Below are 24189 nucleotides of genomic sequence, written 5' to 3' on the forward strand. Positions count from 1 at the left end.
AGGCAAATCACAATGTCTGTCCTGAAAGAAGAAACCTCTGGGCTGAATGTATAGTTGGTGGGACCTCAAGGAAAACGAGCACTACAGATGCTAATTGCTACAAGGAGACCTCTGCTTTACGTGCAGTCCCACGTGTCTGCCAATCAGTGTTTAACAACAAGCAAACAAAAGAAAATTTGAAAGATAGATGGAAAATGAAGCCTTTGAAGTCACCAGCAGTACAGCTGGTAATAATGCAGTTACAAAAGCTTATGGTTGATTACTCGATCAAACATACATTTTGGAAAGAGATCTGTGTGTTGGATTTGTACTGGTGGTGGTAATTAATATGTCAGAGAGAAATTTTATTTTGAAGTGGCAAGAGGTATATCTTAGAATAAAATACTGGCTTTGAACTGCTGTTTGCTAGCAGACCTAGAAGTGTTGTTTGATGATATGCATCTGTTTTGTTTTCTCGCCTGCTGTGGGTTCAGGAATGGCCAACACTAGAAGCTGGCTGCCTGCCGCTGCCTCAGCTGCCTTTGCAGTTGGAAGGTGAAACTTCTGAGCATGGTCCTTGAAGTCTTTAAATGACATTTGTGGTAGGAGTATGGCATTCCAAGTAAAGCTTTTATGGTAGTGAAATATGACTATTAATATATTTTTGCAGTGGCAGTAAATAAAACAGTAACACTGAAAGAACCCAGCTTCTGACAGAATGCTTCAATAATGTATCATGAGTATTGACAATGCCAAGGTCATCATATGGTTTGGAGCCACACTAATTACCAGAAGGTTTTAAAATACAGTATGTTATGGGTCTTCTATCTGTCAGGCCATTTAGAGAGGGGTGATTTGTCAAGAACTATTCTTTGGGCTTTATGCTTTCATGGCATTGGCACTTCCATAGCTCTGGAACAGAACGATCTCTCCCAGCTGTTTGATTTTTCCCAGAGGAGTTATTAAAGTTTCTAAACCAGCTGATACACCTAGGCAGTACTCAAGCGTATTAAACTGTTACATATTTCTCTTACAAATGTGCAGTAGCCATTTTCCAAACAGTAGCAGAGTGTCAGTGCAAGCCAGGATGGTGTGGTGACTGGAAGACAGGAGCAACATGCTCATGGACAGGAGACTGGGAGACAAGTGCAAGCTGGGGCTATGCTGGCTGGCACTGCGTTATGGTAGGGTGGGTGCTATGTTCTTTGTTCCTGTGTGTTGGCAGGTGTGCCAAGCCTGTGAAACAGGACACGTTCATTTGGGAAAAGCAATTCAGAAATCATTCTTGAGCTTTAAATACAGGGATGGCATTTTCTTGCCCTGCAGAACTGCTACTACAATGTATACTTCTAAAGAGGACTAGATTTTTTTATTTTTTATTTTTTTGACAAGTCTGTTCCTGGATTCCTGGTTTGAGACATCTTATAGGGAGTTCAACTCTTCCTAAAAATCAGACACCTTAAGGTGTTTCAAAGCTCTGTACTTACTGGGATTTAGTGTAGGGGGGAAAAAAAAAAGTGGAAGATTGATGGAAGATTGATGAATGCACAGAGCCTAGGTGTAAAGGTGTATGAAAATGTATGGAGCGGAAACTGCTGCTGACCACATTGTGACAGCTACACAGCCTGCACTGTCAGCTCCATAGGAAATCATGTGGGGCCTGACAGGATTTCAAAGAGCCTGGTGCATTCAGACCTAACTGAGAGTGGTAAGCCACAAGGGACAGAAGGCAGCCACAAAATGAGTTAACTTCTTCCTCAGCCCACTGACTGGGTTACCCAGCCAAGAGTGGAGTCTGGGTTGACAGGTAGGTATGTGTGTCGTCACAGAAATGGTATGTGAATGGCAGAGGGACGGGGACCTTGATTTCATCATTTGTTCCTTCAGCCTGAAGTGCTGAGTACAAGAAACATTGCTGCATCTCCTCACACCCTGCAGGGCAGTCGCAGGAGCCATTGCTGCTGGCTGGAGCCTGAGTCAGGCAGTCTTCTCTGCCTTGGGCTCGATCCTATTACAGGCATTTTCCCTAATGCCAACCTGGATCAAACCCAGGTTAGCCTGCCCCAGCTTGGGAAGTATTGCTCCAGTAATTAGAAATTACCTAAAATAACAAGGTGCTGTGATCCCTAGCTAGAAACATCAGTCAGCAAGGAGGCAAGCTGCAGCTGCCGCAGGCCTCGGCCTGCCGCGGCAGGGGACGCAGGCCAGAATCACCTCTTTCGTCCGAGCAGCTCCCAGGTGAGTGCACCCACTGCAGCTCTTCCTTTCCCCGTCCCATCGAGGTCTTCATCATGACCTACATGTGAATTTGAAGTTGTGATTTTTTGGCCTATTCTACCCAATGTGTGCTGCTGTCTCCACCTGATATGTCTGACTTGTTTCTGGTCGTTAAGGTGCTAGCCTGTCACCTCCCTTCAGCATGCAAGGGGCTGGGCTGAGCAGAGCAGCAACGTGTGTTTTATTTCAGAGTTCTCATCTTTGACTCTTTTTTCAGCCTCACAGGTTGGGCAGAAGCCTTCTGTGGAGGTGATCGGCCAGTCAGACTAGGGCAATCATCAGCACTTTCTGGAAGGAGAGGGAGAGCAAATCCACTGCTGAAGCAGATAGGCTTAATGACACTGCATTTTAGCACCCCAGCACTAGGTTATCTTTGTGCTCTGCCCCCCCTCCAGCACTGGGGTAACAGGCTCAGTGACAGCCTGGCTGTGCAGTGACACGGCTGAAGACGGGACAGGGCAAGGGAAGCATGGTTGCTGCACATATGTCTGCGGCCTCCACAGCGTGTGCACGAGCTGCCAGCATTGCTACTATGGCAGGAGGGCTGCAAGAGGGCACCGAGCACCACCGGGGTCTCCAGTGTCTTCTTGCTGCTTCAGGGGCAGTGTGTGCATAGTGACCCTGTACAATAAGAGAGGAGAGGAAAAGGAGAGTCAAAGCAAGCCAGTAAGAATAGTCCTGGTTTAATAAGCATTTGAAATATTCCTACACAGAAAAAATATTTAGGGAAATTTGTGGATTATTGCTGCTATTAATTCTTTATTGTGGGGTTGTTTTTTTCTTTTTCCTTTTGCTGTTTGAATTTGGCATAATTCGTATTCATAAATTAATTATTGCATTTTATTTGGTTGGTTAGAGAACAGTCCAAACTATACTCTTAAGCTTTGTGTGTTCTTGTTTAATATATTTAATATAATTGTGTTAATGGAATGAAGCAACTGGTTTCACCCTCTTACAGAGTTTTTAACAGGAAAATTTATATCAGTATTGTAATTTCTTTTTAGCTTGAATTTCCAGATCTGTCAGATTCTTGCAGTTTTATACCTGCCTACTTGTCCCTGCCTTTGAATAACTTTGAATAACTGCTTCTATTAGCCAGGTTTTTCCTAACTGAAGTACTGACTGACAAAGCCCTTAAAAAAATACCTTTTTTCAGTTTCATGAAATCAGGTGGCAAGCTAGCAGAGAGGGGCCATGTAGTTGCATCCACTGGGAAAAAAGTCTGGAAAGAAAAACAGAACAAAACAAAACAAAACAAAACAAAACAAACAAACAAACAAAAAGCATTGCAGGTAGATGAACATCTTGGGTACCAAAAGCAGTTAATCAATAACACATTACAGGATCCCAGAAAGGTGTTGTTATAGTGCCTGAACTATTTACTTTATATGGATATCAGTGGGGAAAAAAATAAAGATCTGTGAAGCATCAATTTTTTATAAGCTTTAATGCAGTAGTAATTAAAGTACGAGAAAATGGTAAGAACCTAAATATATGAGATTTCTCCAGGCTTTCAGAAATGCTAGGTGTTTTGCAGATTTGTGATAGAACATACAGGTAACCCTACAGTTGCTGCACTACCCATCTCACCCTCCTCATTGCCCAGCTGGGCAGATGGAAGGATGAATCTGAACCTCTCTGAAATGGTTCCAATATTTTCTGGGTTACTACAGTCCTTTAACCAGAGAATCTTGCTCAGAACACTCAATATTTCTGTGGAAAATACTGAGTAGCCATCCAATGAATTCAGTCAAATACCAAGGTTGCAGCAGTCCATACGTACTAATGCCTTTCTGCACTATCCCAGTATGCTGCCTGATAGTTTTGCTGAGACTTTTTGAACATGTATTACTAACAAAAATTGAAACTAGTTTGGTTTTGGTTTGAGGGCTTTAGTTTGCTTGTTGGTGGTGGTTTGGTTTTGGTTTTGTTTTAGGGAAAGCTTCCTGAAGTGATTCGTCAAGGGGAATTAATTTTAGGAAATGCACGTTTTATTGCAAATGGTCCTGCAGCAAGACAGGCTTGATTTCTTGTTCCAAAGGCTCATCTGTGGATGCTGTAGGAGCTCAACAGGGGAGCCTTCCGCCTGAAAAGGAAAGCTCATAAATTCATTTCCAAGATGCTAACAAACAAGAATGCCTTTGTTCAGACTGTGCTGCAAAGCACTACATGTAGTTCAGGCTGTTGTTGCAAACTTTCCACTAGATGGCTCTCTACATCAAGCACTGAATACAGTTTGTAAAGTGCAGTTTCTCGGCTTTGAATTTCATATTAAGCTTTGTCAACAAGAGGTCCAAGGAGATCCAAACTTTCTGTCCCGTGATTCTTATAGGCCAAACTCCAGCCTCCCCCAGTCCTGAACCTGGGCAGCCCTATTCCTACAACCCTATACCTACATTAAAATACCCTGTGTTTTTTACTGTCAACCTATGCTCAGAATATGTATGCTTAAAATCCTGCCAGTTGTATATGGGAGCTATCGACAGAGTTATAAATATAAGTGGCTTTTAATTGTTCTTGTTATCCACATACAACAAACTGGGATCTGAGACTTTAGGTGGCGAGGTTGTTGTGTGTGTTCATGAGCACAAAGAAAGCGTTGGTGTCACAGTCTTGTTATTTGTCATGCAGCACCCATTCTGCTTACCATTTTTACATCTGACAAGGTTTCCTAAGGGAAAAAAAAAGAAAGAAAAAAAAAAAAACACTAAACGTTCAGAGGATGTAAACTGACATTACTCTATTCACATTTAAAGAGTTGCATTATTCAACCTCAGCTTTGGCTTTGGTTGAGAAATACTGAGAGTTCCCCTCTGATAATCTGCCCATGACAAGTCAACAGGAGGCTATTTTTGGAGGTCTCTTTCATGGAGTGGGGCAGAGAATACTTCCTTATATTTGTTGCTCCAGGTCACAGCTGTTTGTCCAAACAACGGCTTCCTGTGTTTCTTACATTTTACTGCTGCTTACTGTTAAATTGCAGGATGCTTGACACAAGTCTCATCTTCCTGCCATGAGCTCCATGTAGGTAAATTCCTTGTACACACAGCTCTTTCCAGTGCTGCTTATTCCCAGAGGACAGCTCACACACTGCAGTGCTACACAGCCCCTCCAGAGCTTTATAAATGGGCCTGAGGGATGTGTAGCAGAGACTGTCCAATTCGGCTGCTTTGCAGGTGGTTACAAACGGAGTTTCACCAAAGAGCTGACCAGAAGTTAATGCAAAACATCACTGGTGCTAACTTGATGTTGTATGCACAAATGGCAACTCACAGCACCTGCAAGGACCACATACCAATTTAAGAGATGGAAACAGGCCTGAGGAAGAGCATGAGACCGAGGGTAAGGTGTTGTTGAGGCTGGGTGTATTTTAGGTTGGCGGTAAGGAAGGGGTTGGAGACTAGGTTTATGGGTTGCAGACTGCAGTAAAAAGATGGAATAGAAGAATTTTGCATCCTTCCCCAGTGCAGTGCACATAGCCCATTGCAGAGCTGGGAGCTATTGCTGTCCTCTCAGTCACTGCAGCTAACAGGGGTACCCCAGCTAAGCAGGTTTGGAAATGTCTGTACTAAAACAAAAGCAAACATCTTCCTTCTCATGTTGTGACATTTGGAATTTGGGTCTTAGACTGCTGCAAAATATGAAATAGGCTCAGTACAATTTGGAATGGGTTGTTTGGCTGAAAAAGGGCAAACAGTGGTATTAATAACTGATGCTGTAATAAGTAAATAAGTCACGAACTGAGTATGTGTAGGAGGCATTCACCAAGCAATGCACAGAGGGATTAAAAACTTGAACTAAATGATTGTGACTATCAAAAAAAATGCATTTTTAAACATACTTTTGTGAGTAGGCAAGAACTAGTATATTCACTGGGAAGGAAGTGCAGCAGGTTAACAAGAATGCAGCTGAATGTTGCCGTGGGCCCTGGTGAGTTCTCTTTGTTTCGCCGTACTGCCTCCAAGGGACTGGAATTGGTTTCTCTTGCTGAGAAGGGTGATGTTGCTAAATGATATTAGGATAACTTAAGGAAAAATCAGAGCAGGTAAGTCTTGACAAGGCATCCAGCTCTCGTTAATTAAAATAGAGAAGTCATACCCTGCCGCCAAGGGGAATAGTAAAAGCACAGATGGGCAGATTTGATTGCTTGCTGTGGATTAGCATGGTTAGTGCAGAGGTCTTCAACAGACAAAGGGACAATCTGAACAACCTCAAGGCTGGAACCAGCATCCAACAAGAGATGTAGACATGTGGACTGCAGAAAAGACAACTCTAAAAGGATCACCACCAGTGTGCATTTGTGAAGGAAAAGGCAAGCTTTAGTGTTAACCCAACTGCTTCGCAGTATGGGAGTAGAGTCTGGGAAAAAGGGTGCTTACACATGGTCATGGATCATCACGGTAAGTTGGCCTAGCAATTATCTTCTGCTGTAGCAGAGCCAGGCCCAGGCCAGAGCGGTGTAACAAAAGATCGTCCTGAGCCAAACTGTTCCCAGTCCAAGCCAGGCTGGCCCATCCTTTGCAGCGGTACAAGGCAGAGGTAGTCAGAGGCACACCCCCAAAGAGCCTTGTGAGTCGTGGAGTTACCACTCACAACTCTCCTGGGCTCTGGTAGCAAGAACCTGTCTGCCCTAACCCAGCAGGGGAAAATGCACGTCGCACAGGCTGAGGCTCCAGTGGCTCTTCTGTGCTGCTCACAGCGGCCAGAATCCTCTAAGGTCAAGTCCTCGCAAGAGATTATAGTGCAGAAATGTCAGTGGATCAGATGAAAGCACTGACCATGCTTACTTGGCCAGAGAGCCCTGTCGTCATCTCTCCTCTTCTGCTGTGCATCCTCTCACACGGGCTTAATTCCTACAAGGGTTTCAGCAGCATGGTACATCTGCTGAGTGCATTTGTTGGTGTCTTCAGTGGAACTCCATGGAGATGCAGGAGGCCTGAGCTGATCAGCTTCTAGGACTAGGTTTGTACACAAGAGCCCTGGCCTTCCTTCCCCTTTCTCCCACACCCAGAAAATAAAAGCTCAGCGCAGGCTTGATGTTTCACTGGGAAGAGGAAAACATTACCTAGAGGCAGAAGGAAGTTCCAGAGTAAATGAAAATGGAGAAAAAATCCAGATTAGGAGAAGTCCTTAGAAAAATACAGTGCATGAGTGTAGGAACATGTTTCTTCCCACCTTGAACAGACTTGATGCTGCCTAACTTCAGACCAAGCTCTCTGTCAGGTTAGAGATCTTCCCGTGCCTAAACAAAGCAGGCTGCTTGTTCCTAGGCTACTGTATTATCTCAACACAAATAAAGTAACTGTAGTTAGGAGCTGGTTTTGCTGGGCCTCTGGCTGGAAATCAGTCCTGGTTATGCACAGATTGTTAGAGCTGCTGGTCATTTACAGCACGCTAAAACCAGAAAAGGACAGTATAAAGGGTGGGCAGGAGGAACTGGCCCTCCCTCAGTTCATTTACAAACACAAATCCATTTTTCTAGTTCTGTGTCACTGCAGACATGCCGTAAGACTCCAAGGACCCTATCCGGAGCCTGGCAAACAGGGAGCTGTCCTGCTGCAGCTGCTCTTGCAAAGGTTGAAAAGCTTTGCTCGGTGGGGGAAAGGCACGGGGCTGGTGTTTGCTGAGGGCTGCTCACGAGACAGGCCGCTCTCTATTTTGGGAACAGGAAGGGTGGGCCTGGGAATGTTGCCAGTAAACAACTTGAGGGCCTTTACTTTCCTCTGGCCTGTTCTTACTCTCTCACTTTGTGGCCGAGGTCACTGCTGCCGCAATGTTTTTAGCAGATGTCAAGATGAGGCGCCTGCTGTGAAACCGACTGCAGACCTCACAACGGGCAGCCCCGCTGTCAGCCCAAGCAAACAGCACGAGTTCAAGAACATTTGGTTGGTGTGGAAAGCCTGTGTGCTACTGCCCATGCCGATCTGAAGCTACCGGTGCTGAGGGGCTGCCCCTTAGGCCAACTGCTCAGCCCCTGGGGCTGCCAGCAGCAGAAGCAGCCGCAGATGTGTGTTGGCTGTGACTAGAAGAGGGGCATGGTGACACGTATCAGAAACCGGCTCACAGAGGGCATTCGCAGGAGCTGAAGCGGTTCACAGATCCACAGCCTAAGAGACTTTAAGGTCAGGTAGCTGAAGTGAAAAGTGGTGTTGAAGCGATAGTGAAAATGAGATGTGCAATCTCTAGCGGAGAGAAATAAGCAGTAAGCAGGGAGATGTCGCAGCTCAGAGCTATCAGCCAAAGGAATTGGCATGATATTTGGCAGGAAGGGAAGAGACCTGAGAGGGAAGGGGCTGGTACTGGGGTGACCATCCGAACATCTGATGGTGGCAGTGCTCCCAGGAGCGGCAGCTGCACCAGGGGGTGCCCCTGAACTGCCCCAGACATCACCGAGGAGCTTCAGCTGGGGGACCAGTGCGGCTCTGAAACAGTTCAACTCGCAGCTCGTTAAAATGGTGCACGTTTGTACCTGGGTTGGTAATTCATTTGTTTTCATCCTGTATACGTCATCCTGCAGCTCCTGTGATTCTGTACAACAGTTTTGTACACGTTGCATTGTTCATTGCTATCTGTTGTGCTGGGCTGGCACTCAGCTCTTTTCTTTGGAGCAAGAAACTGCTGCTCCATGGGAGGAAAAAGCAACCCAACTAAAGGGGCATAGGAATTCCCAGGAAAATGTCAAGAATGGGTTAGAAAAGTTGTTTGTTTTCTAGTTGACCCCAGTAGCTGTAAATATCAAGAATTCTTACAAGATGAGCATTTGCCAGTGGATAGCTGAGCTGTGCCTGAGCTCCCAGGAGGTATTTTGGAGCTGGTGACCATGCCAGTAGGTTGCAAGCACAGAGAGAATGAAAAGGGAGTAAGATACATCAGCACTGAGCCAGAACTCAGCAGATGAAATTATAATTCCTGGATCTGCTGCTGCTTGTCAGTATGATTTGTGTTAAATTGCTGAAAATGCCTCTGGCCTCAGTTCTTCATCAGGTAGCATGACGCTGTTGTTCACAGGGCCTTTGTTGGCTCTCGGTGCTGCTAAAGACAGCAAAGGGAAAAAGGGCACCTTTTTCCCCGGCGCTTCTCATGCACACCCTTTAATGAGCTGGAATTTGGATGGAGATTAAAGAAACAAATAACTAAACTGGAAATGAACTTGATCACGTTTAGTGGAGATCTGAGCTTGTGGGCTGCCTTCAGCAATGTTCTCTCCAAGCCTCCATTTCTGCCTGCGGTGAGTGCAGCCCCACCAGCTGGGCGAGAAGTTCAGGGCATGCAGCAGGCGACTGCCCTCTGCCTTGAGCCTCTGGTGGTCCCCAGGAGAGTCAGACTGGTGTGGACTGATGTAGCCCAAACATTGGTAGTTTTCTCTAACAGAGAAAATCTTGGTTTTCTTTATGAACCTGGAGCACGTGTCCAGCTGGCCTCCTCCCTCCCTAATGCCGCTTCCCTGCAGAGAGCTCCAAATCTCCCGCATGAGGTGAGGACAACGCACGGCTGTGGGAAGGAGCGGGAGCAGTTCAAAGCCACTGTGATGAGGATGAGGAAGAGCAAGGCCTCATGGAGAGAAATTTAATTTTAAGCACCTGTGCTGGACAGGTAGCAAAAGAACTGCTGGGAAGGGATGACAGAGCTTGTGAATGGCGCTGTGTATGTGACCCACAGCAAACCCCCCACTCGGCTAATAAGAGATGGTGCCTCTCACTGGGCACACACTGGCAGTTAATCTCCCTGCCATATGGCGGCTGTGCCTGGCACCTGCTTCTTCCGTGTGAGATAAGGTCAGCGTCTCCCTGCGGGCACAGGTATTTCGGAGAATCAATGTCGCTTCAGCGTCTCTTGCACCTGGGAAGCACTGCCGCTCCTAGGCACAGTGCGGGGAGCTGGAAGGGAGCGTGGTGGCCTTGGCACTGAGGCTCCTTCCAGGCCAGGATGGCACCGAGCCTCGTGCTGACCCATGCCCCGCACAGATTACACCCCTTCATTCAATCTGTCATCAAAAGGCACAAATAGGAAGAGATAACAGATGTATTTGCTTTCTCGCTGCTTTTCTCCTCCCTTTTCTCTGTTTCTACTCCAATTCTACCATGTTTCCTTCCATGTTGCTTCCTGTATTCTCTTCGCCCCCAGCTTGTACAGTGCAGGCAAACGCTGCCTGGCTGGGAGGGAGGAAGCGAGACAGCACTCAGCTGTGGCTGGGGTCCTCCCAGCTGCTGAATCCCCACCAAAGCCCCTGCCTGTCTGCCTGTATATGCAAACCTGTCTTTTCTACCCTTTTTTCCTTCCATCTCTCTTTGGGTATTTCATTTTATCTTCCACTTTATGCTTTCCAGCCATCTGTCTCCCTTCTCATCAAATCATCCTTAAAGGAAATACCGTGTTAAACTTACCCTGTACCACCTGGCTTCTTATATGAGACAAAGCATTTCAAGACAGGGACATAGCCAGACAACTACTGTTTTTGCCTGCTTGCAACAGTCCTTCCCTGGCAATGCTGGAGATCATTGCTGGCAGCGAGTGAGACAGAGACAGAAGAATTTAGTTGCCAGCCATAACCAGAAAGCCTGAGATGAAAGAAGCTTGGTGGTCTTAGGAGGTTGGTGGATGTATGTAGCTTCCCTGTTTGAGAAGCTTTCCCTCAGGAGAAGGAATTTTCTCCCTGACTTAGAGGACAGAGAGCCGCAAATTCAGACTTACATTTTTTCTTCTGCTCCTGACTCCATGTGATCTTGAATATGGTGTTTATCTGACAGCCAATAAATCCTTGGGTAAGAGTACTATGGTATTGTTCTTCACCTAAGGCTTTATTTTTATGCAAGTAACTCCCATTAGTGCCAATGTTGTATAGTGTTTGAAATTATTTTAGAAATATTAGACTGATGAAGGTTCCTCTATATGAACTAAACTGCTTTAGGAAAGAAGACTGGTACTTTAAACACAGGCCTTGTTTAGTAAGGCGTTTCTTCTGTTTTGCAAATGCGTTGTTGTAAAGAAGGTAGGCAGGAGAGAACTTTCAATCTCAGAAACAGCCTAGGATGCTTCTCTTACTCTTCTGTGAATCTGTCCATAAAAGACCATGCAGGTGTTACCATAAATCCCTGGTCATATCTGCAGCTCGTCACATGAAAACACGGTAGCGGATGAATCATATAGATCCTTTCAGCACAAAAGAATCACTGTGGCAGAGGAAGAAAACCTGTCTTGGTTTGCTTCTTTTTCTCAGGTTGTATAAATTCTTCACCCTTTTATTGAAATATTGGTCATATATCCTGTCCTTCTGACTTCCAGCTTAATTCTCTATATTGCACCTGAAAGACAAGTTTGGTACAAAATCTGCCTTGGCTTTGTGATCACCATGCCCTGATGGTATTTGGAATTAGAAAAAGTGATTCAGGGATTTAATGTTGAGCCTTCCCAGTCTCTCAATGCCCTCTCTTTTCTTTGGGAAAAACAGGTTTCATTTGACCTTTAAAATCATTGCAATCTGAGTTTAGTTTTCACACCCATTTCTCTACTTCCGTAACTTTAATAATTGATATGCCTGATTTATGAACTTTGTACAGTTACAAGAGCAATGTGTGTGCCTCTTATCTATAGCAAATAACAGCCAAGACACTGAACAGCTTTCAATAATTCTGGAGCCAAGTGGAGACAGATAGCTGAAACATGGAGATACCTGCAAATAAGAAGAGGACAGTCAAGCTGTACTTCTTCACCTGGAGCTCCCGACCCTGAAGACTTGCAGAAAAGCTTACAGGGAATCTTGAAGGTTTAGAAAAAAATGTCTTTTAATGGACTTCCTATTAAAAGGAGAATATAAGGAAAAAGCTCAACCAGAAAACAGTATAGGTAAACTGTTCTGATTACTTGTTTTTCACTGGCAGTCATTTCCCCATAGTGAGAATATGGATATAGCCAGGAAGGAATTACAGCTGGTTCTCCCTGCCCTGTGGGGAGAGCTGACCTGCTCATGGGCGCTCTGCTGGGAGAGCTTCACCAGCAGGTAAGGTGCCTTCTGGACCTAGATAAGCCCAGTCGAAGAAAAATTGAAGAAAACTGAAGAAATTGAAGGAAATTGAAGAAACTGCAATAGCATGTGAATGCTCCTGAGATCAAAACTCTATTACTAAACCTGGCTGGAAATACCACCACGAAACAATAATCCTTCTCTTTCTTGTATGATTCTTCCCGGATAATGTCATGGCAGCAGTGTGGTCTCTGACCTGTTGAATTGGTTACACTAAACTCTTCGTGAAATAGGAGGCTTCCCTGTGTGTGCACACAGTTAAATCCATAGCAGCTACTGTAAGAGGTAATATTTCTGACCTTTCCTTTTTTCGATTTAGCAATATCTGTTTATAATCAGTACCAACCTATAATAAAGTACAGCCTTTGCTGGATTGGTAGTGCTCAATATGGCTGAATATGTGCCTTCTTAGATCCCCAAACTCAACAGATAAGATAGCTAAGCTTTCACTGGGATGTTGGTTGAAGCAGAAATGAGTAAAGTAATTAACAGTGTATTATTCAGTTTTAAAATCAATAAACTGTAAAATAAGAACCAGAAGAAAGGTTGCTAATACTATAGGTCTGGATCAGCAAGATATGTAAAAAGTGAATCCATCTAACATAAATTCACCAGAGAACATTTTAAAAAAATCAATAGGTAGAGCATTAAGGCCAGATTTACAGGAAATTGCAGGAGAACCATTCTGGTTGGTACCACAAAACATTGAACATAATGGCAAGGCAGCTGTCCAAGGTCAATATCCTCTGGAGTGATCTTCAGGTTCACCATCTCCTTGCAAGCTGTCCAGATGTGGAATGCCTCCTAAGCTCAAGAAAATTAAGAGAAACAACAACCAGATATTCTCCAGAGCCACCTATTCTGTCTCTGTTTCAGTGTACCAAGGCGCTGATCTTTTGGATTTTTAAGTCTAGCAGAACTGTACTCAACAGTTACAAGATTCGCATGGAAATCTGAGGGGAATGGCTTTGGGTGGACATGGCCAGGTCTGATGAGGTTTAATTTGTCTTCCAGTTATTTGTATTTTCCATTTCTGTAAAACTAAAGCCTACCTGCACTCCTAAGGCTTTTACAGTAGCACAACTAAAGTCAAACAAGGGAAGCCGTATATAAGCCTTAGGGCTTACACTACCATCCTTAGGCTGTAGTAGGTGAATAGCTGAGCACAGGATGTGCAAGGCTATGAACTTGGGCTGGGCACTGTGGTACTCTGCATGAAGGCTAAATGAGAGAACTGAGCATTTCCCACTTGCCATGAGGATCTCTGGGCTCAGAGTGGACCTGCAGCCAGCTACTGCAGAATGATTTGCAAGTTCATACCTTTGCTTCCGCTTCATATTATATACCTGCTCATGCTTTTATGGCCATAGAAGTGGACTTTTAAAAGTGGTAAAAAAATTACTCTTTTGGTAAAATTTACACAAATACCACAGCTGTACCAGAACTAAAGCTCTCCGCATAATACCGCTGTAATAGGTTGAACTTTAGTTATTGCTCTCCGTGGTGATTAGTGGAGAACAGCTATGCGGTTCAGGGGAAGGTTTGCTGGAGTTTCCACTTTTGCTTTGTACTTTTTGGTAGTGAGGATGTCAGCATTTATTGCTCTCCCAGATCTAGCTGACTTTTCCATGATAACTAGCTCTTTTACACAAGAGGAAGGAATAACTCTGCTATAAGAGGTTGTGTTCAGGCCTCAGGAGAAAAACTGTTAGATTGAAAACACAGTAATTATTTGTTAGCAGAAAAACTCTATGCAAACAAAAAGTCCTTGAGGTATATATTTACAGAACCTACACTGCTGTGTAACATCAGTGTGCAAAATACTTGACTGCATTAATCCTGTAAATGCCAGCAGATCATCATACGTTGTATTTGCATTTATTTTTGCCATCACCCAAGTGTTCAGCTGAGATGACAATGAGATTTTTTGTTTGTTCACATTTAATTCTAACCAGCTGGTGGAAAATACAGGCGTGATTTTACACAGAAACAAGACAATCTGCTCAGTAATACGACATCCTGGGAATGCTGGGAGGCAGAGGAGACTTCCACTATTAATAGAGTCTAAAATTATAGCCGGAGGCGATTCACACACACTTGAGTTTTCTTTGCTTCCTTTCCATTTTGTAAGAGTAGTATAATTCAACGGTTGGGCTTTTGGGGTGCTGCTGTGTACTTAAGGTATTAACTGTGCTGTGACTTGATAGAAACAGGACATGATCCTGAGGCCAAATGTATAATTGCATCAATATTGTTCCCATACTTTCCAGTGGATGCAGGACTGAGCAAGAAAAAATAGTCACCTTCTGTTTTGCCTACCCAGGCACCATAGCAACTGAAAGGCTACTCTTAAAACAATCATTGCTTTTTCTTCCTATCCCTTTGTTCCATATGGTTCTGCCCGTCAAACTGTACTAACATGCAGTTCCATGGATGCCGGCTATCAGTGTGGAGGGAGATGCATTGTACACAAGGTTTGATGACCGATGCTGAGTTTCATAAGCTGTCTGCTTTGATACTTGGCATGCCCTGAGACAGCATGTCCATGGCACAGCATGTCTTTCTCTGAGGTGAGACTATGCACTGTCACGCATGGACAGAACCACACTGAATTACTGTATGCTGACAAAGTGTTCAAGCATGCTGGGAGCTCTGGGGAAATAATCATTCTGTGTTGCTTGAGAGGAGAAGGAAAGTCATAGTTACAACAATAGTTAGACTTGGCCATGCAGGTGAATGTGGGAGGTTCTGGTGGACTTGTCAAGACTGCCAAAACAGTTGTCTGAACTTAGACAGTTTTATTTTAGGCACCTAAATGAATAATGTAACTTAAACGAGCTGAGCAGCCAGTAGATTTCACTGACTATTTTGACTATAGTATTAGACGATTGGCTTGCGTGCACGCTATTTTTCAAATACTGGGAGTAATCCTTTGATGTTTGTTGTTACTTAAAAAGCTTCTGGATACCCTTGCACCCCTGATGAGAAGAGCACCTAGAGCTGGGAGGTGACAGATCTCTTGTCTTTGTTGCTTGTGTTCCGTGTAAACAACAAAGTACCGTGATGTCGTAGCAGCAATGTGCGGCTTTGTGCGGTGCTCACCCAGAGGTAAGTGACTGCAGGAGGTGTGGGCTGTGAAATAAAACAGTGCTGTTATGGCAGAACACCCTAACCTACAGTAAACCCTTGTAGGAGTACCCCTTTCATAGGACAGTCCTGCTTCCATCCTCTTGCCCTGGCTGCTCTGTCATGGACTCTTCTGAGACTGCATACTGCCACAGAAATAGCATCTTCAGAACAGTGCGTGCATTAATCATTCCTCTCAGGTGTAAAGCATGAGGAGCAACAAGGAAGCACACTGGAATTTCTATGTACGTAATAAGCAAATGGATCATAGCCTGGTAGCTGCTCTGTCCTGAAGCCCAGTGACCACTTCTCCTCTCGCCTTCTCAGCAAATTACTTTGATTATCCCTGGAGTGTGGCAGCCAATAGAAGATAAGTCTTAGCTTGTTCTTTTAACTGTTTTGAAAAAATAACCTGAGTCTTCTTCTGTGTTTTTTTTTTCCTGACAATATGCAGCCCCTCTGTGCTGCTGGCATTCAGGCCAGCTACTGTCAGAGTGGAGTGGGCCATACTCTTATTTAAAGCGAACATTACAATTCATTTTCCATAAATGCATACTAGCAGCCCTAGCAAATCACTCAGAATGAGCACTCAATCATACACCTTCATCAGCAAAGTTCGCCTTTCTCTGCTTCTATTTTAATCACTGCAAATTTTCTGTCATGCAGCCTAGAGCACCTTCTTCACCCTTCTTTTTGTCCTTCTCAGCTTTCGTCCTTTACTCTAGCTCATTGCCTGCATGCTCTGCAGTTTTCTCAGGATGTGTTATAGGAGGCCACCACGTCCTCCACAGCACTGAAAGGATGAGGCAAGTTGATGTCCTCCTGCATCAGTCCCTGGCCTGATCCTGCTCTGTGGGGCATGTCTTACCTTTTTACCCTTTGTGTGTTGAGCACCGAGCATGGAGGGATCTAGTCCCTGTTATTAGGGCTCTCAGTCCTGCTTCAACACAGATAAATGAGCATATCTTCTGTTCAGGTAGTGTGTTGTGGGACGCATTTCCCAGTTCCCCTTGCTAACAGTGGCACCTCATGATATGCTATAAAACCTAAAGAGCTCTGAGGTGCCTTTCTCCAACCTAAGCACAGGTTCATCTGGTCCTTGCCAAACAGTAAGTGTCAAGACACAAGAATTGTAACAAATTTACTCTTATTCTTTTTTCAAGAATAGTTCCTTTGCCCAAACCACAGCTTGGTCTTTTATAGTCTACTATGGATGCTTTTTTATGACTGCTTAAAATCCACCAGAGGCTTTTCTTTATAACACATAATACCAACATACAAATACCTTCCTTTCTGTGTTCTCCACAACATGCAAGCAATGTTGCTTACTTTGCATCACACAAGATGATGAACAATTGTATTAATACAGTCTTTTTTGACTAGTTAAGACTGAAACATTATTAGCCAATGTGAAGCCTATGAAAAAAATCAACTTTTCTTCTGATCAGACCACTCTTGGAAGAATATGAAGAGTTCCTTCTCCACAACAGAGAATCTTCCCATTCTCTCATTGCATCCCCAGCTCTGACACTGAGGTCTGATGGTAAGAGCAGCACAGCATGGCAGCAGTGTGCTGGCCAGCAAGCCAAGAAAAGGTATCCAAATGGACGCTGGAAATGCCAAGTGTGCTGTAGGGTATGCTGGTATGTTACAGTGTGTGACACTCAGCCTGGACAATTTACAAATTGACTGTAAGGCAGCAATAGATGAGAATTCAGTATTTGTGTATCATGCATTAATAAAGGCAGGGGAAGGCTTATCGTCTGTAAATAAGATGCTTTGATTCACTGAAGCAAAAATGTTTGTCATCTATAAATAGGATCATTTAATTCACTGGAGCCATTGTGATACAATTTTACAACAGGACTGAAAGCCATTTTTATTGATGACTTCAAATCAATTGTGTTGCTTGACACAAATCGGTGCAAAACATCATCTGATCCCATTTATGACTCTCCTACTTCGGTACACTTGGAATGTTGTTCTGTATCATTTCACGTCTGTTTAATCGAGCTAATATTCCATCTGCTTCATTGGAGTGTAATGTGATGAGCTCAAACCCAAATTACTGATAATGAACAACTCGTTCATTTCTCATCAAAGAGCTAGCTGAGGGATTAGATTTTTTTTCTAAAGCCCACAAGGCTTCATTCTCTTCTAAACATTAGATTTTGCAGAAAGAAAAGGAAGTCCCCACTTCAGGCAAAAACATCTTTTGGGACCACAGAATTTGCTTACAAGTTTCAGCTTGTCCTTGAGAAGAGCTGGTCGAATTGGCTAAGGAAATCACTTTGCTTCCAAAGGCATTTGCATCCTCTGCTTCATTTGCCTGTCTAAGGACTCAGCATAGAAGATCTTGCTTTTCTCCAAGTCGGACAATCATCCCCAAATCCTAAGAAAATGAACTTCTTTCTCTGTGGTTCGACGACAAGAATGAATGCAACTGCAAACCTCCTCCGGGAGACCACATCCAACACCTCCTCAAATTTGAACGAAGCTTCTTTGTACTACTTGCTGGAGGAATGGGCTCTCAACCCACAAGACACAAACATGAAGATGTTTTTAATTCCTCCAGTTGTCTGCCTCGTGGCAGGTGTCCTCATTATTCCTTCCATCTTGTTTGTGATCTTCTCTAGGTTTAGCATCCGAAAGGAAACGAGGTACATGCTGCTGGGGAATGCTCTGCTTTGTGATCTGATATACCTTTTGTTCTACACGCTGTCAGCTACTCTCAGCGCAGCACATGTAAGTCTCCCAAAGGAAGCCTGTGTTCTCCAGTTATTTCTGCTGGCAGTGGCTTACTGCGGGGGACTGTTCACAGCTGCTGCCATAGTCTTGGACACGTACATAGCTATTTTGTTTCCTTTGCGCTACGTTACTATTTTGCCTTCTTCACGAACAAAAAAAGTGATTGTATTGCTATGGATCTGTTCGGGGGTTCTCCCTGGGATTTTCTTCTTGGTGCTATCCAGCACTCACAACTTTGTGCCCTGTGTCCTGGAAATGTGCTCGATTCCACTAATAATAATATTAACTCTGAGTGGGACTGATGCTGTGAAACTCTGTTTCTGGCTGTCTGCTATGGTTATCTTTCTCTTCCTGTCTCTAATATTTTGTTGCTATGCTATTCTTTATTTTAAAACCAGGCAATCAGGTATATGGGAGAGCATCTGTTCCAGAGCCAGTGTGACATTCTTAATGCACAACACTGTGTTGTTCTTTTATTTCTCTCCATTCTTGGTTCTTTTTGTAGAATCATTCTTGTACGTTAACGTTGTCATTGGACTGGAGACAGGAATCTGGGTCTCCCTGACAATCTGCAATGTCCTGATGATTCTGCCTAAAGTTTTGTTCCCTTTTCTGTATGGACTTCGATACAGAGAGATCTCAGCATCTCTCAAATCCATTGTCAGAAGGAAGCATCTTCACCTGGTGTCACCTGCTCCATCACCATCCTGAGGCAACGCAGAGGACAGCTACAACAGAAGAGCTGTCCTTAACTTGTTAGCGTGCAAGCCTGGTGGAAATCACTCGGCTTCTTTTGCAAGTGTGAGATGTGGGCTGATCACTCTGCCTCCTTGGTGCCAGAAGGGCACAAGTCTTTCATCACATCACAGTTGGGATTACAGCAGATGCTGCCCTGGACAAAATTCTGCGCTTTGTTGTGATGTGGGAGGGCAGCATATTTTGGAGGACATGGTGAGTCAGGATCATTTCCATCCATCCATGGCAGATGTCTTCCTGGAAAATAGAAAATGAAAAATAGATGGTGCAAAGCAAATGGGTGCAGAGCAAAGGGGGTAACCGCAGGTCTCTTGGCAGCACTGCCTACAGGAGACAGGGTTCTTAACTGAACAAACGTACTGTGAGCAGAGCAGCTATTTTTTTCATTCATGGTGTATTTGTGCAAGGTTGGTAGCCACTGTTCTGTTCTGTAACACATCATGAAAGATGCCTCTGGAAACTGCCGTACTCAGTGAAACACTGCTTCACCTCAGGCAGTGTGTTAGTGTACTCTCTGCCTTATGAATTCTGTCTGACAATGTGCAAAACACTGTGTTTTTGTAAAATCTCAGTTTGATGGGAAGTCATCTTTGATCGGTGTCTGTCGGGCAGCTTGGTGAGGAAAGATGAGCAGGAGCAGCAGGTGGCAAGGGGGCAAGTAGGCAGTGCCTGCTGCGGGGTGCCAGGCTCAGCCCAGAGCCCTGGGTCCCTGCCGGGTCCCTGCCGGGTCCCTGCCAGTGCTGCCAGGTTGCAGACTCTCTCAGCCTTCTCTGTACTTAAAGCAATACCCCAAAAGCGCTGTTTGTGTGTTTGGGGTGTTTCACACTCATCTGAAGAATGGCACTAAGCGGGAGCCAGGAGATCAGTGTCTGGTTGCACGAGGTGTTTCTGGCAATGCAGCCTGTTTGAGAGGTTCCTGCTTCTCTCCCTCTCCCCTCATTCCCCAAGGGCTGGTTACTCTCCTCACTCCACGGTTTGCTGATCTCTCCAGTCTGCTAATGCAACTGCTCGTGGGGTTGCAGGCTAAAAATATCCCTCCAAAGAGAAGTGGTGTTGTTTTCATCTTGACCAAGATTATCCCAGGGATCTGTTTATTAGCATGTTCTGCAAACATCTGCGTCAGCACAACTGAGGGGGTGACAAATTTCATGTCAGAGGTGGGGCACCTTGGGGGCTTTGCTGTGACAGGACACTTCTTGTGTAAGAGCATCTTTAAGCTAAAGTTGTTGTAAGTGAAAAAAAAAAACAAAAACAAAAACAACATATTAGTGCATATTTGCTTTAAGCATGGTTCTGTGCTTCCCCTATTTTTACCCAAAGGAACATTAAATTACTGAGCAATTGCTTTGTTTTCCAAGAAAAAATTCTTCATCCTCTTCAATAAAAAATTAGGACCTGACAATTGCTTTTTATTGGCTGCTTTTATTTTTCTCCAAGATGAATGTTCTGTAGATGTTTTCCACACAAGTTATGTTTGTATAAAGCCTTCAGTTTCAGCCTCTAACAAGGGTCTCCCATACCATAGTAAGGATGGGGGAAATACCTGTACAGCAGGTAGGTGCTTTCTGCTGAATTTCTTTAACATGCAGTACGATCAGATATGGAAGATATACCAGTACCTCCCCAGGCTGCTTGTATCTTGGGGCAAATCTCTACACCTCTGCCTGTTGGCAGAAAGGCCAGTAACTTACAGGATGGTTCTCCATGGAAGATTCTTTCAAGCTTTATTGCCCAAAGTTTGCCTGTATTGTAAATTGTCGTGCTGGATAGTGAAGAAACCTGTGTAAATGGTACAAAGTAAGCTGACTGTATAGCTGCAGGTTAACAGTGCTTGATTTCCCTGCTAGTCTCTGTCAGTTATGAAGTTAACCTGCAGGACAGACTCAGACAAGAATATATTGCCAGTTCTGTAACTCTTTCTTAATATACATCCCAAGGGTGTGTTTTGAGGCAACAACAAGTTCAGTATCATAAAGAAGGACACTGAAAGAAGCAATTGGTGATCATGGCAAGTTTATGTACATAGGAAATTTGTCTACAGTGATATCATAACGACCAAGCAAACAAAACAGTTTTGTGGAAATGACCTAAGAAAGATGAATGCAGTCATCTTATAAGTGTCCTTGAACTCCTTCCTAGAACGGGTGTTTGCCTAAAAGAGTTTAGTTGAAGTGAAATTAGTTAAGTTGAACTGAGTCCTAAAAAAGTCATCCATGTGGAGAGCTGATGCTATTTTATTAACTCACTTTAAGGTGGTTTAACATTAGAAAGGCAAGATTTTCTTAAGTGACTGCTTGTAGATAACTTCTTCCCATAATGTACTGCTGTGCTGTTTGATACAAAAGCAGCATGTACCAGCATGCATACGAGAAACACACTGTATACCTGAATCATTTACCTCTGGGGATTTCCCCTGTATATCTGAATAGGACGGGAGGTGTCACCAGGGCAGTATCACAGGCACGAGGTTCCTATAATTCTTCTCATAAATGTCTTGAGTTTCATCTTAAAAATAGTTAGGCCTCCTCACTTCCCAGAGCTTCAGGGCAGTAGTGATTAGCAGCCTTCTATGGATGTCCCCAGATAAGCTCTGGAAATTCAGGTTGAGACTATTTACCACAGCCCAGCTATCAGCCTCTCCAAGGTCACATAAGGGAACTTATTGGATGTCAGGGTGTCTGCCCAGCATTTTAATTTAAAGTGAAATGGAGAGCAGTTGACTCTAACATGTGATTTGGCAGCTGGGGGCAGTAATCCTTCAATAAATTGCTATAGTGTGAGTCATGAAAAGTCTTCCAATTTGTAGCCTAAATGTATTGCACCCCTGGTCAGTTCTTCCCCTCTTTTCCTGTGCCGACATTGTCACTGAGCTCACCGCATCTCTCTTCCCTCTTTAAGCTGGATTCACAGTGCAGCTGCATTCTGCCTGTAACCTGCAGACTAGAGAGAGTCTGACCTGTGCTCCCAGGAGCTGGCTCTGCACCTTGCAGCGCTGGAAAAATCGCTAAATCTGCGCTTAGATCTGCGCCCCAAATTAGAGCAGTTTCAGTGTCATGAGAAACAGAGTCCCCAGACAGATAAACGGTTGTACAGCTTTGGAATTAGATTTCCCTTCATTTGCTACAATTTCAGTAATTATTCAGTAGAACTGATTAGCCTCCTGCAGTTTTAGTAATTGATATCGGAGTGCCCTATCCCGCTCCATCAGTTTACCTTGGCATTTTCAAAGGGAACTTTGGTACAGCAGTAGGTCAGAAGGGAACCAGCGATTGCCTGGTTGCACTGGAGAGAGCCCTGAGAAGCCAGTACTGCCTTTCAGCAGCTGCCCCGAGACGGGTCCCACTCAGCTCTTGGCCTTGCTCGTCACTCTTTTTGTACTCTGAAACACCGTGCATCCTTCAGACAGAAACTGTGCTTGTGGCCATTCCCTGTGGGAGGCGGGTGTGTGTGACAAAGGAGAGAGAACACCTGATAGGAAAAGGAAATGACAAGTTTCCTTGAAACTTGGTCTCTGCTGTGTGCAGTCTCCACCCTCACCTCGCTGCTGGTAGCTGAGGGCACTGCGAGTTGTTGCCGTTTTTTCACAAGCCTCATGATGATTTTTGGTGTCTTCATGAAACCACAGATGCTGAGTGTTTTTGTTTTTCAGTATGCTTCTAGTCCTTCCGATTGCAACATAAATCAGAAAGGTACAATATGGACAGAAGGTACCAATCTGAAAGGCAAATAAGACCAACTCTTCATGAACTGCTAATAAAATATCCAAATTTCGGGGGGAATATCAGGAGCTAGGAGAGGAAAAGGAGCCAAGCTATGGTTCTGTGGTCTGATGGCTGTCAGCGAGGGATGGTCTTGCAAGTGCTTGTCCAAGCTCTGCAGGTTTGTCTGGGGAGCCAGCACAGATCAGACAAGAAGCTGTTTTCTGTCTCTGCTAAGCAGAGCTACGGATTTCGTGTGCTGAAGTTTATTAGGACAACTTTTTCCAACACAGTGGATTATTTTTCTCAAGAAAAAAAAAAATGGCTGCTGATGTTTCAGGGAGAAAATCAGCAAGCAGCTCTTGAGGGCTACTGGTTTTCAGGATGATTCCCAGTAGGAGGAACTGGTCAGCTTTGATGGCAGCTATCATTAGTTTTGGCACCAGGTGAAGGTAGGGAAGTGCAGATCTGCAAGGAGGAAGGGGAGACTCCCCTACCCACCCGCTTTCTCTGTCCCTGCACACCTGCCAGTAATGCTAGCCAGGTCAAAACTGGTGCCTTGTTCATGAAAACCTGTTGAAAATAAATAGTTTTTTTTAGAGGGCGTTGCTTCACACCCTCTGAAAAGCAGAGCAGGATCAGTCTGGACCAGTGTGGGAGCATGAGAAGTGCTGCACCCTGCAGAACAAGGGCATAAAGGATAAGAAATAAGTTAAAAATAGCTGAAGATTGAAGGTCTATAGGAAGATTTAAAATACGAAAATGTGGGGATGAGCTGGAATTAAAGAACTGAGTTTCGAGGAATGGGGTAAATTGAAGAGACCGGATTTCTAGCGGGTTTTATGGGGGAAGGACACAGTGGAGCCCCCCTGAGGGGCACACACCTGCCCCACACTCTGTGCCTATCCTGCACAGCCCCGCAGAGTTGTGACAGACTCATCGGTGTGGTCGGGGGCCCCATGGTACCACCGAGCACTCTGGAACTAGTGTGCTGAAATTCAGGAAGACACATTTTTATCTCAGACCAACATGAGAGAGAGATTATTTTTAATACTGTATAAGGCAAAATGAGACATTGCAGAGAGGGAGGGAAGCTGGAAGGAGTTGGTGCTCTCTGCTTGAACAGATTTGTTTCGTGCAGTGTTCTCTAGTTTTGATTTAATAGCGGGTTGGCTCTTTCCAGCAGCTAGGCAGGGGAGGAGGGATGAGAATATGTTCCCAGCCTTTGGCCATAAGTGTCCCAGTGTCCCAGGCATGACCTCTTCAGTGTTTATTTTTCTTTCTCTGCAACTGACCCAGATGCTGAGGCTTGAGACTCCAGGCCTCCTAGCCCTTTCTGGTACAGCATGTGATGGTCCCAGGGATAAGACTGGGTACAGTACCTGGAACTGTTTTTCTTTCCAGCAGACTGTTCTGTCCATTTGCATTCCAGGAAGTCAAAACCCACGAGGAAAAGCCTTGGAGAGCACTGCCACCCAGCGGGGACGCAGGCAGAGATGTGAGCAGCCCGGGGACACTGCTTCTCCACTTGTGTACCTCACTAGCAAGAGGAGAAAGCCTTTCAGACAGAAGAGTAAACCACAC

General features: G+C 44.5%; 1 protein-coding gene across 1 annotated transcript; it reads left to right on the top strand.

Annotated features, from left to right (window-relative positions):
* Positions 1–13829: 13829 nt before the first annotated feature.
* Positions 13830–24170, top strand: GPR148 (G protein-coupled receptor 148). Its single transcript, XM_083849148.1, has 2 exons — positions 13830–23413; positions 24038–24170. Exon 1 carries the CDS (start codon positions 17804–17806, stop codon positions 18860–18862), a length of 1059 nt encoding a protein of 352 aa, XP_083705274.1. The 5' UTR covers positions 13830–17803; the 3' UTR covers positions 18863–23413; positions 24038–24170.
* Positions 24171–24189: the final 19 nt, after the last annotated feature.

Source organism: Anser anser (assembly GCF_964211835.1).
Source record: "Anser anser genome assembly, chromosome: 9".
NCBI classification, from domain to species: domain Eukaryota; kingdom Metazoa; phylum Chordata; class Aves; order Anseriformes; family Anatidae; genus Anser; species Anser anser.